Raw genomic sequence first — 12,378 nt, 5'->3', positions numbered from 1 at the left:
ACTGTTCAAAGTACTTTTGATTATGACACACAAAATAACTATCTGAGGTAGATGATGTTATTCTTATCTTACTGATGAGAAAACCAAGTACAATGAGGTTATACTGACATATCCAAAGCCACATGGCTAATAAACGGTGGGGTTGAACTCTGCCTGGACTGCTTGGCTCCAGGGTCCTCATGTCTGTGTCCTTATCTCCTGGCCCCACATTGGAGCCATCATCTGAGATGCAGGAAGGAGTGAGCCATGTGAAGATCTGGGGAAAAGGGAACAGGGAGGCCCAAGGGTTTGCAGAACACTAGTGTGCTGGTGTGAGTGGTAAATGGTCAGTGAACAGACATGGGACTCATCACACCTCGTTTGTATCAGGAGCTGAGCCAAGGTTCACTGTTCACTTTTTATGACTCACTGTGACCTCTCAGGCTACAAATAAGGAATCATAGTCCAGACTGCTTAGCTGAAATCCCCCCCGCAAAAACAAGCTGAATATTGGAAATACAGTTCTAGCCACATGTGCTCTTAGAACGGTAAATGACAAGTCTAACAATTTGCTCAGTTCAGTCTTCAAACTCCTTTGCCTTGTTTTTTTCCCTTTTCTGAGGCAGAAAGAGTGTGTGAAATTTTGAGTGTGCTTCAATGATCAAAACGATTGTACAAATTCTATACTCACCTTGCACTTATCAGTCTAATACACAGTCACCAAATACCATATCTTGAGGAGAGAGAATTTCATTGATTTTACTCTCACAGAAGATTTTAACAAGGTTGTCCTCTTTATTTTGCAATTTCTTCTAGATTTATAGTTTCCCTTTTCTCTCACCTTCAGAAAAGAGCTAATTAAATAACCTATTTTGTGCTTAGTAACACAGTTTGAGTGTTCATTTTATATACTCCAGTGTAAATGGAAAATACATGAATTTTCACCATGTGATGCTCACGGAAATTAAGAATGAGTGGGCATTAATGGCTGAAGAATGAGATCCTTAGTCTGCTAACTTTGTGATAAAATATTTTAATACAAAATATTTGTCATCTCTATGAAGATATATTAGATAAATCAAGGTAAATCAAAAAGCCAGGGGGAAGGCAGAGTTGTTGCCAGTTTGAAGTGTACATGATGATTCTGTAGTGCTTGTGTTTCTGAATGTTCATTTCTTGTTTTTTGAAGAAGCAGTTCTGTATGGCGTCTGTCCCTGGCTATATGATAGTATATCAAAGTCAATATGTAATTACATCTATGACTTGACAGACCAAAACAGATAATACCACAGAACAGATATTCTGGAATAAGTGAACTTTGGGTAGAAGCCACAGGGGCTGTATTTTTAAGTGATTTCTTACAAAATGCCACTGGAGCATATCTTTTGAAAGTTTCTTCATCTGTCAGTCTGGAGAGATATAGAACTGATAGCTTTTGACAGAGCTAGTACCTAGTCTACTTTTCTCTTTAAGCTGATAAGAGTTTTCAGTTTTATTTAATATAATGCAGCTTAATCCAACATATTAATTTAACATTTGCCATGTGGCAAGCACTCTGCTGGAATGCAGTACATAGTCAGATGAAAATGATGATCTTTCCTTGATCATAATGTGAGTGGGGTGTGGAAAGCAAGCTGACAAATATGAAAATACCAGATGAATATTATGATGGAAAGATGGCTAAGAAAACACAAAACAAATAATTCTTCCTGTTGCCAAGGGAGAAGTTATGTATTTGGTTTTATAAACAATTGTTTAAAATAGTATTTTTGATTTTTCCCTTGCAAACCTGTACAGTAAAACCATTTCCCATATACTCAGTTGCTATGCCAAAAACCTATGTGTCATCCTTGATTTCCTCTTCCACTATTTCCCACATTTAAGGAATGAGCAGGTTCTGGCAGCTTTACAGGCAAACTATATCCTGAATCAATTTCTCTCCTTCTCTGCTGTTACTCCCTACTTTAACCCATCATCATTCCCAACTGAATAACTGTAGTAGTATTCTGATTGGACTTCCAGTTTTCACTCTTGTTTTCTGAAAGTCCATTTTCCATATAGCAGCTAAGCAGTCTTCTTAAAAACATAAATCACTCTTGCATACAATTCTCTAACAGCTTCTCACTGCACTCAAAGTAAAATCTGGTAATTTCTCTATGGCCTCCATGTCCTGGCCCCGGGCTCTCTTTTAACCTTAATTCTATCCACCCTCCACCCTGCTAACTATGCTCCAACCATGCTCACATTCTTCGTATTCCCTGAACATGCTGAGTGCTTTTTTTTTCAGGCCTCAGGGCCTTTGTATGTGATGTTAACTCAGTCTGGAAAGCTCCATTCCCTGATCTTAAGAGGGCTGACTTTTTGCTATTTAGGTCTCAGCTCACATGTTCCCTCCTTAGAAAGGCTTTCCATGGCTGTCTAAAGTAGATATCCCCTGCCACAGAGCTGCTATTTTATCCTACTGGTTTATTGCTATCTAAAATAATAGAATTTTTTTGTCTATGTTTCTTTGTGTCTGCATCCCGAAGAAGAATGCAAGTGCCTCCCGTTCACCAGCACTCAGCATAGTGACTGTCACACAGCAAGTTCTAAATAAATGTATGTTAAATGAATGAATAAATGAATGGTTCAAATCTAAATTATTTGCTAGAAAATTTCACAGTATGGTCTATGTAGTAAGGATGCTCACACCCTCTCTTCAGAGTTGCTTAGTCTGTAAATACTCTTCTGGAAGGTTCAGGTTCAGAGCCTCACTTGGACACAAAGTCCACTGACAAAACAGAGGGACAGAGTAACGAACTTCAGGGATAGAAATTGGAGTTCCAGTTTTGCATTTGTCAAGTTTGTATTGTATAAATTCAGGTAAGAGGTGTTATAGTATAATGCAAGGAAGCATTGTGAGAGTTTAAGATATCAGGCTCTGAAGTCAGTAAGAGACGGGTGCTGGGTGAAAAATCTTGGAACCATTAAATTTTAACAAATGTGGCTGAGCCCAGTTTCCCCATCTGCAAAAGAGAATGTTTATAATATAGTTGCTTGAGATTTAAATGAGATAATTCACATACAGTTCTGTGCACAGCTAGTAGACACATATTAAGTGTCAAACAGATGTTTGCTATTAATGTTTTTGGATTACAGTATCCTCACTTGTGTGATGGGTCTAGTCATACCTGTTCATAATGGAAGATCTGAATGTGTACTAGACAGGAAAGAGAATTAAAAAGAATAGAAACCTGAATATGTCCATTATGACTGCTTAAATCATGGTATCAGCCCTTGTTGAAGGGCTTAATTATGTCTTTGTTTTAATTTATTCAACAAATATTTATTGAGAATCTTCGATGTGCCAGGTGCTAAACTGGTACAGCAGAGGTGGCTGTGAATAAGGTACTAAATGTGCTTTTAAAAAGGCAAATTGCTAGTAAGACAGACAGTGAAGCACACAGGCAACTGTGATGCAGAATTCTGAGATCTTGGGGGGTATGGTCGTAGACTTGATACAGAAGGTACCTGACTCAGCATGGTTGGGTGGCAGGGTGGGCAAGCAGAGATGGCTTCCTGGAAAGAGTGATTGATATCTTTGAAAAAACTGGAAGAAACAGCAACAGTTTCCAAGCGAGAGGCTGAGAGGATGGGATTAAGGAAAGGAGGAGCATTTCAAGAAGAGGGAACAGCATATGTAAAAACCCATGGTGGGAAAGGGCATGGTACTCCTAGAGTTTGGCATACACGACTGTCTTTACAAAGTACGTGGTGATTTTTACTATAGATTGTTAAGTCATTTAGGTAATTAAGAGTATATAAATTTCATATATTTTCTTGAAATATTTGATAGTGTGGGGAATTAAAACTGTCTCAAATAAGCCTTGTTATGTCTATATTTCACTGTGGTGGGAACTATGCCTTCAGTATTGTAAATCCAGAGGTTATTGGATAATTGGACACAGAATACTAAATTACATAGAATTGATTAATGAGCTAATTGTTCAACCTTTCACTTCATTCTGACTGTGTATACAGTTTAAGTGAGAGAGAAATAAGAAATATCTTCCTCTGTTATTTATATTCACCTAAATCCTCATTCTATTCCTGTTGAGATTAGCAATTAGATTTCTAATTAGTTTTCCAAAATGAATTCATGGATTTATTTCTTACACAAGTGGAGAAAATATGGGTACCAAATATAGACAGCATTAAACTTTTCTTATGTTTAATTTAGACAATAAAGCTTTGTGTGCCAATAACATAACATCCTTCCACGTTCAGTCTGTGATTGCAAAAAACAGAATTAATAAAATTACTTAGAAAACTCACCATCATTTCTCAATATTAGTGGTGTAGGTGGCCCCAGGACCTTGTGGTTTGTCACAGTATTGGTAACCACACAGGTATAATTCCCAACATCTGATTTTTCTACTTTGGCAATATACAGATTTCCAGTCTCTTGAGAAACAAAGCGGCGATTATCCTGATAGGAAGGGTATTCATTGAAGATCCAGGCATAACTCAGCTCTGAAAGTAAAAAGAATCTTCATTACAAATATGTCTTTTGGCACTGGAACTCTACTGTTTTCATGAAAGAAATGATCAGGTTAAAAAACTTATATACTCTTTTTCAGCCTGCTAAATATAGATAGGAAGTAATCACAGTCTCCCATGGTATTTTGCCAGCCTTTCTACTATCAGTCAATAAGGTTTTATTTCCAGCAAACTAGAAGATACACTGATAGTTGATTAAGTGATGTCCAATCTCTTTAAGTCAAGGGCTAAGCATTTACAGTTTGCTAACCATGTGTCAGGCCCTATGCAACATGTATTGAGTAATGCTCAAATTATAGACCCAAGGTATCTATAATCTTGATATATAGTAATGCTGGAAGCCACCCTGGAAACTACTTGGATCATTTCTTTAATTTTATAGATAGCATTTCATTATATTACATCATAATGCCACATACTTGCATAGCAGTTTATGATTCCTAATACATTTGATAGTTTTCTTTCCATTAACTGAGAAACTGGCACAGAGGAACAGAGCAACTTATCCAAACTTTTAGCCCTGATTAGCAACAGAATAATTTCTGAGTCTCAATGCAATCTTCTACCAATGCCTCCTACTATCAACTCAAATTCTTTCTTTTCACTTGTGAGTTTGAACACTTTTCCATCATTTTAGTAAGACAGCAGTTTAATACATGGCAAATACTCATTAAGTACACACTGCCTGACTAGTTGACTGATTACACAAATATACATCTGTATTTAAAAAAAAATTATTATTGAACAATAAGAGCACATGGACACAGGGAGGGAAGCATCACACACTGAGGTCTGTTGGGGGGGAATAGGGGAGGGACAGTGTGGGGTAGGGAGTTGGGGAGGGATAACATGGGGAGAAATTCCAGATATAGGTGACAGGGATGGACTCAGTAAACCATATTGCCATTTATGTACCTATGCAACAAACCTGCATATTCTGCACATGTACCCCAGAACCTAAAGTGCAATAAAATATTTTTTAAAAAATAGAAAAAAAATTATTATATCCATGAGGGAATGGATATGAAGTAGTGATAAAAGAGCAATATTTTTACGACATTTTCCCCATAATGTCAGTGGGATGAATTTAATGGGCAGTTGTATCTGAAAATGTTCCTTTGAAAGTTCTAATTTTTATCAGATTTAGGTAAATGCTTTATGAAGGACCACATGAGCCCATGCTTCCATTTCAGAGAAGACCGCTAAATGACAGTGAGTTTAAATGATTTGTGGCAGTGAACTATTGTGCTCCGAGGAAATCAAACTGCTTCAGCTCCAGGCATTCCATGATTCCTCTCTTTAAAGTGTAATTTCCAGATTTGTCCAAGCTGGAGAAGTGATATACTAGCTACTGGCACTGATTAGCCAACATGTCCCACTTTATCTTTAAAAATTACTTTGTTGAAGGGAGGGTGAGAGAACAACTAAATGCAATGGGGCCTCTCGTTTCAGAATTAGTTGGCTGAGTTCTTATATGTCACTTTTTCATATGATCCCAAGCTAAAGTCTAAATGCATCAAGTGTCCTTGGAAAATAGCAGAAAGGTCACTTCAGCTTTGTAGAGAGAACACTAATTACTGTAAAAGGCATTTTTTGTACTTTAATCCTTCAATGTGTCCCAATTGTACTTGACCTCAACAACTGAATGTGCAACAGGAAACATATTCTGCCTTAATAATCCCTGTTTACACACAAAGGAGGGGTCATGCAGATTGCTTTCCCTTTATCATTGGATTATAACATTTCCACATGCATTATTTTAGAAATATATAATTATGTTTATATGAGAATGGCTAATCATTTTATTTACGCATGTGCATGTAATTATAAGTAACCCCATGCTGATGTCAAGAGGATACTCTGTAAATAAACAAGTGCTTCCCAGAAAGCTAGTTACTTCCTCAGGAAACTAAAATCTGGGGGAGGAAGAGCCCCTATAATACATTGTAAAGTACTATCCTGTATGGCAGGCTTTTAACAAACAGCATAGCAATGTACTCCTTACATACTCAATAGGTGAGTTTAAAGCAAACTTAGTAATCTCGAAGCACCTCAACTTTCTCCTATGCAAAATGAGAAGACTTCCTATCCCCTAATTAGTTATAAGAGAGTTTTAAGTATAAATTAGCATCTCCAAAGTCACATGATGGAAGTTAGAATGTAATTTACCGGCACAATATTAATCAATCCACAATTCTCCAGGGAGAGTTGGAATCAAATACAGAAAATTATTATTTTTTTTCCCTGCAATATATTTCAGAACTGCTGGTAGTGGCTTCTCTGAATTCTGCGGGAGGCTCATTTACAACTAGAAAGTTGATATTGGGAAAATGGCATCTGCTTCATTATTTTTCTAATCGGAGAGGAACGACAACAACAACAGAGTAAGACTGAAGTTCAAACCTGTGTTACATAAGGGAAGCCATTTAAACTTCATTTTCAGCTTCCTGGTCCATAAAATGAGGACAATTTTAAATGTGAGGCAGGTATGTGGTGAGGATCTGATTATGTGAAACTACTCTGAATTCTCTAAAGGGCTGTACAGATATTAGTTATTACTGGTGTTGCACTTCACCAGGTTAATCATTATAAAAGTAAAACTTAAAAAAAATTCAATTAACATGCCATTTGATCTAATTAAAGATAGGTTGATTCATTTGGTTTCACCGCTTTTGTGACTTAAGTAACTTAGTGGGAGAGGCAAACAACCGGAAGTGTCTCCTGCAGCATTTCCTCAATGGTGGTCTTTGATGATTAATTCTTTGTTTTCTATTCCCACCTCACTAAAACTCAAAGTGTTGCATGATCAAATTACTTTGAGAGGTACTGATTAAAAAAAGTAAAACAGATTTTTAATTTTTTTTCTTCTAGGACTGGCAAGAGATTTTTATCATGCCAGTGTCCTTGACATTCCTTAGTGTTTAAGCATCCAAACTTTGCTCATGGAATTACCACCACCACAACCACCTAACCCCCATAGCTCAAGAAACCTAGTTTGGGAAATGCTATATCAATTCAATTAGTTCAATTCAAAAAACAATAAGTAGAATATAAGGATTATTAACTGTATTACTTGAGTTTCTGCAAAATCATTAACATGAAATAGAACAACAGAAAACAACAAAACGTTGAACTAAAGTTGTAATGTTTCCCAAATTGTAATAACAATATAACATTGCAACCACTTTTTATGCTGGAAAAAAAAAAAAAAGACAAGAAACCATAGTTGCCAAGAAGAACCTCAAACAGAAGGCGCAAAGGAACCAACTAAAATGGTTCAACATCTGACATTTGTAAATACTGTGGAGTCCTGAAGTGGAAAGGTCCACAGAAAAGTCTTGGCTAGTGTACTAGTTGAGAACATGTTGAGCTAAGCACTAAGCTCCTAAAACAGGGGAAATCTCTCACCAAGATATTAACTTGGTTTTCTTCACAAGCAAATATCACCACCTGGAATATTGTATTTTTATTTGTTTATGTCTTTAGGGCAATTGGGAAGGAGCAGGAGGAATATAATGTAATAAGAATGTAGACATCAAAGCAGGCAAAAGGTGTAGTAAAACTAAAACATGCCCAACAGATCACTTGTCCTATTTCTTCATTTTAAAGATAAGAAAATTCTGAGGTCCAGAAAGGGTAAGGTTGGAGCACCAAAAAGGGGTGAGGCAGACTGTAACATACTCATTCTAGCTAAACTCTCATTACAGTGTCCAATCTAGGAAAAAGTAAGAGCTCTTGATATTTGAAACCAAGATATGGTATTGTTATATCGCTCAACAGACAATTGAGATTTCCCTTAAGAAACAAAATCTATTTTTATCAGAGCAAAACATTAATCCATTGGGTTACATGAAGCACTATCAACATTCTGAAAATAAAGCCAAGTAAATAAAACAAAATAAACTTTTATGTGCTGCAACTCGCAAAAGTGTATCCCACTCAGTTTGATTTCCTTAGAGACTTTGATGCAATATTTATACTTACAGAAACTTGACAGATTTCTTTTGATAAGTTTTCACACACTAATTGCTCTGGAAGTGACAGACAGTTTCTGTCCCATTGGCAATTTGTAACAACCAAGTAAACAGATACTTGGAATGCAATATATTAAATAGATTGTGAAACTTCTGGTGCTCAATTGAAAAATACTGAGACTAGCTGTATTGCAATACTCATTAAAGAAGAAGACCTAGCAATGTTTTTCTTTTGGTTTGCAGCATCCAAATCTATTGGAAATTAACTCTGAAACTTTCTTAATTGCTTCCTTCTTCTGTATCTCTAAGCCAACAACAAATGATGTATGGCTGTTATTTTTAAAAGAAGACACCAGTCAAGCAATTTTCAAATCCAGGTACTCATTGAACAAATTTCCCAAATGATCAATCAGAATTCTCTGGATGGTTGTACTTTAATTGTTCTTGACATCAATTTATTTCTAGAGCTATATTATGCTTCATTACGTTCTGAGTCATACCCCAGTAGTGGCAAAGATGTCAGTTTTCAAAGATGCCTTTTTTAACCTCAAAGTTTTAAATCTGAAAGGGCTCTTAGTCTAACTTCTTCAATTTCACCTATCAGAAAACTGAAGTCTAGAGAAACCGTATGAGTGGATCATGATCACACAGTTGACAAGTGGCAGGGATGGGACTCTGGGGTAGCCTCAGTATTCAGAAGAGCTGGTTCTGTTAGGAAGCCATATGTTCCTCTAAAAATGTATTTTGGAGCCAGAAGAAATCAGTTTTCCTTATCCTTAAATTGAGGGAGTGGGATTAAGTGATGTCTCAGTCTCTTTCATAAGTCCATACATTCTATACGTATATCATCAAATCCAACATACTCATTTGACAAATAAGGAAAGCAAGATCCAAGGAAACCCAGTAATTTGCTAGGAATCACATGGTAGTCATTGACAAGGTCAAGAACTAGAACACACACGCGTGCACACATACACACTCTTACTTGATTTAAGCTGTGTTGTGTTTTGTAGAAAAAAAGATATTAGAGTTAACAGTCAGGAGACAGGGATAAGTCTTTGCATTATAACAAATTTTGGCTTTAATAAATTATTTTAACAGCATGATAGAGTCTCCTTATCTTTAGATAGTTTTATCAATATGTAGCCTATTTTTTTTTTTTTTTTGAGACGGAGTTTCGCTCGTTACCCAGGCTGGAGTGCAATGGCGCGATCTCGACTCACCGCAACCTCCGCCTCCTGGGTTCAGGCAATTCTCCTTCCTCAGCCTCCTGAGTAGCTGGGATTACAGGCACGCGCCACCATGCCCAGCTAATTTTTTGTATTTTTAGTAGAGACGGGGTTTCACCATGGTGACCAGGATGGTCTCGATCTCTTGATCTCGTGATCCACCCGCCTCGGCCTCCCAAAGTGCTGGGATTACAGCCGTGAGCCACCGCGCCCGGCCTGTATCCTATTTTTTACACAGTGCTTGTGAGGTTTAATTTAAATAGATATATAATTCTAAGAAAGTAGATGTGAAAAGTGTATTTTAACTGATTTCTACAAATGAAATGGGTAAAACGAATGTATTCATTGGTTCGTTTGTTGGTCAAATATTTATCAAGCATCAGTTGTTTGCGAAAGCACTGAGCTTAGTGCTGGGATGGAGAGCTGCGCTGGCAAGTGCTGGAGAGCAGTTACTAAGACAGGGGTCAGAATCAGTTATCAGTGTGCTGAGCAAAGGGAAAAACGGCATAAGTCTACAGAAAGATCTCTGGAATTGGTGTCAAGAGACATGAATTGAGTCTCAGCATTGGTACTTAATCAGCTAGAAAGTAATTTCTATTCCTCAGTTTTCTCATCTGAAAAATAGGATAATAAAAAGAATACCTTCCCTGCCTAAACCAAGAGGTTCGCTGATCACTAAACATATTAATGTAAATTCTTAGAGTTTCTTTTGGTATTTTTTCAACAAAAGTTATATTCTTGTAAATGGATCGGTACATTGTCTTTCTCTGACCTTTGTGAAAGGAAAATGTTATAAATTGTGAGCAACCTAAAAAACTCCCAAAGAAAGTAAGAATTACACCAGGAACTGCAAGAACTGAATAGCACTGACGATTGTGCACAATAAACAGGTAGCAGGAGAAGGCAAGAGTGTTTGGTTTCAGAAGAACCCCAAACCACTCATGTCATATGAAAGATCTGTGAACCTATGGATGACATTTCTAATTATACTAAGACACAAAATGATAAATATAAAGTCACATGTGAGCTGTCATCCAGTGAACAATGCTTTGGGAAACAAGAGTTGAGGGGAAGTGTCTTAGAGGAGCTGAGATCTGAAGGGATGGAAATGGGAGAGATATTGTACCTCTATTAATTAGAAGACAGACTAATGAGCATTTAAACCTATAATGATGGCAATGACCCTTGGCAACTTAGGTTGCTGAAATCATGACTGTAGCTGTCAAGACCCTTATTATAAATATTCTGTGGTCCAGAGAACTTGGTTTAGACAGGTCCCAAGCAATGAGCAGGACCATTCAAGGTCCAGACACTGTTTTCATTTTTATTAGTGCTGAGTAGAGCAGGGATGACATAGATCTGTCACTTGGACCACCAGTTGCCACTCCTACACCCATGGCTGATATTTATAATGGACTCTGCCAGACACAGATTGAGAATCATTCTCAATACAGTGTTTCGGGCAATTACCTCCAATCAATTTGTGTTGGCACATAAAGCAAAAGCTTTTCACCATTTCGCAGTACTGATTTTGGAGAAATGAAATAGTGCCCATATGAGACAAGGATTAGATAAGACCTAGTACTAAATCTATGCCAACCTTGTGCCAGGAATTTCTAAAAATAAGCCTTCCAGCTAAGGGACTACTTGCTTGGTTTGAGATATTTTTAGTACATGCTATTTACTCAGATGTGGCAGTGGAAGTGTGGAAAAGAAGATGGCAAAAGGTGAGTTTTCTGGTCACTTACAAAGCTCTTGAATATGTTCGAGTATGACTTACAACATCCCCCACTGATGTGTAACTTATTACTTTCTTGCCTCTATTTTTGGGGGTAAAAATTGGGCATTTTTCTAGGGTGTAGATGTTCTTTAAGAACTTGTGGGTGGAAGTTAAGGAATTTAACTTGAAAGTAATTTAACTCATTGTTTAGACAATAAGCCAAATATGAGTATATGACAAAATAGGACATACAACTTACATGATTTTCAAAAGTAAATGAAAAGGCTTCAACAGAATCTTGTACTTGCAGTCAGTGGCTTCAGGATATAATTCCGGATTCCCTGTCTCTCCTCTGTTCTCAGAACTGTATCAGTGAGAAAGTTTGAGAAATATTGCCTAGATCTGGAGTCAGTAAACTTTGCATACTCCAAGGGAAGAAGTCATTTTAAAGCAAACAAACAAACAAACAAACAAACAAACAGGAAAGCATCCTTTTTGTTAGCATGTTTAGACCTAGGTGGAGGCTGAAAAGTTGTCACAGTGCACAAAACAGACTAAGACTCACAAGTGGATGTGTCTTTTATAGTTTCCCTATGTTATAAAATTGAAAATCCAAAGGCAATGAAATGAAGAGATATCTGCATGTTCATGTTTATTGTGGCACTATTCACAATAGTCAAGATATGGAATCAACCTGAGTGTCCATCAGTGGATGAATGAATGAAGAAAATGTGATATATATATACACAATGGAATGGTATCTAGCCATAAAAATAATAAAATCCTGTTATTTGCGACAACATGGATGAATCTGAGGACATTATGCTAAGTGAAGTATGCCAGGCACAGAAAGACAAACAGTGCATGATCTCACTTACATGTGGAATCAAAAAACATTGAACACACAGAGAATAGAATCATGATTACCAGAAGTTGG

General features: G+C 37.0%; 1 protein-coding gene across 9 annotated transcripts in view; it reads right to left on the bottom strand.

Moving 5' to 3' along the window:
- LOC105728198 (contactin-4) overlaps positions 1–12,378 on the bottom strand; it is a 973,166-nt gene that overhangs the window by 195,015 nt on the left and 765,773 nt on the right. For all 9 annotated transcript variants that reach the window (XM_064361938.1, XM_064361945.1, XM_064361939.1 and 6 more), the window contains one exon: positions 4,294–4,491. In XM_064361938.1, coding sequence (XP_064218008.1) covers positions 4,294–4,491 — 198 coding nt within the window. The remainder of the gene's footprint in view (positions 1–4,293; positions 4,492–12,378) is intronic.

This window comes from Aotus nancymaae, unplaced genomic scaffold (genome assembly GCF_030222135.1).
Source record: "Aotus nancymaae isolate 86718 unplaced genomic scaffold, 86718_ANA_hifiasm-v0.15.2.pri h1tg000046l, whole genome shotgun sequence".
NCBI lineage: Eukaryota > Metazoa > Chordata > Mammalia > Primates > Aotidae > Aotus > Aotus nancymaae.
The sequence above is the reverse complement of the archived record's forward strand: the minus strand, read 5'-3'. Positions and strand labels throughout refer to the sequence as shown.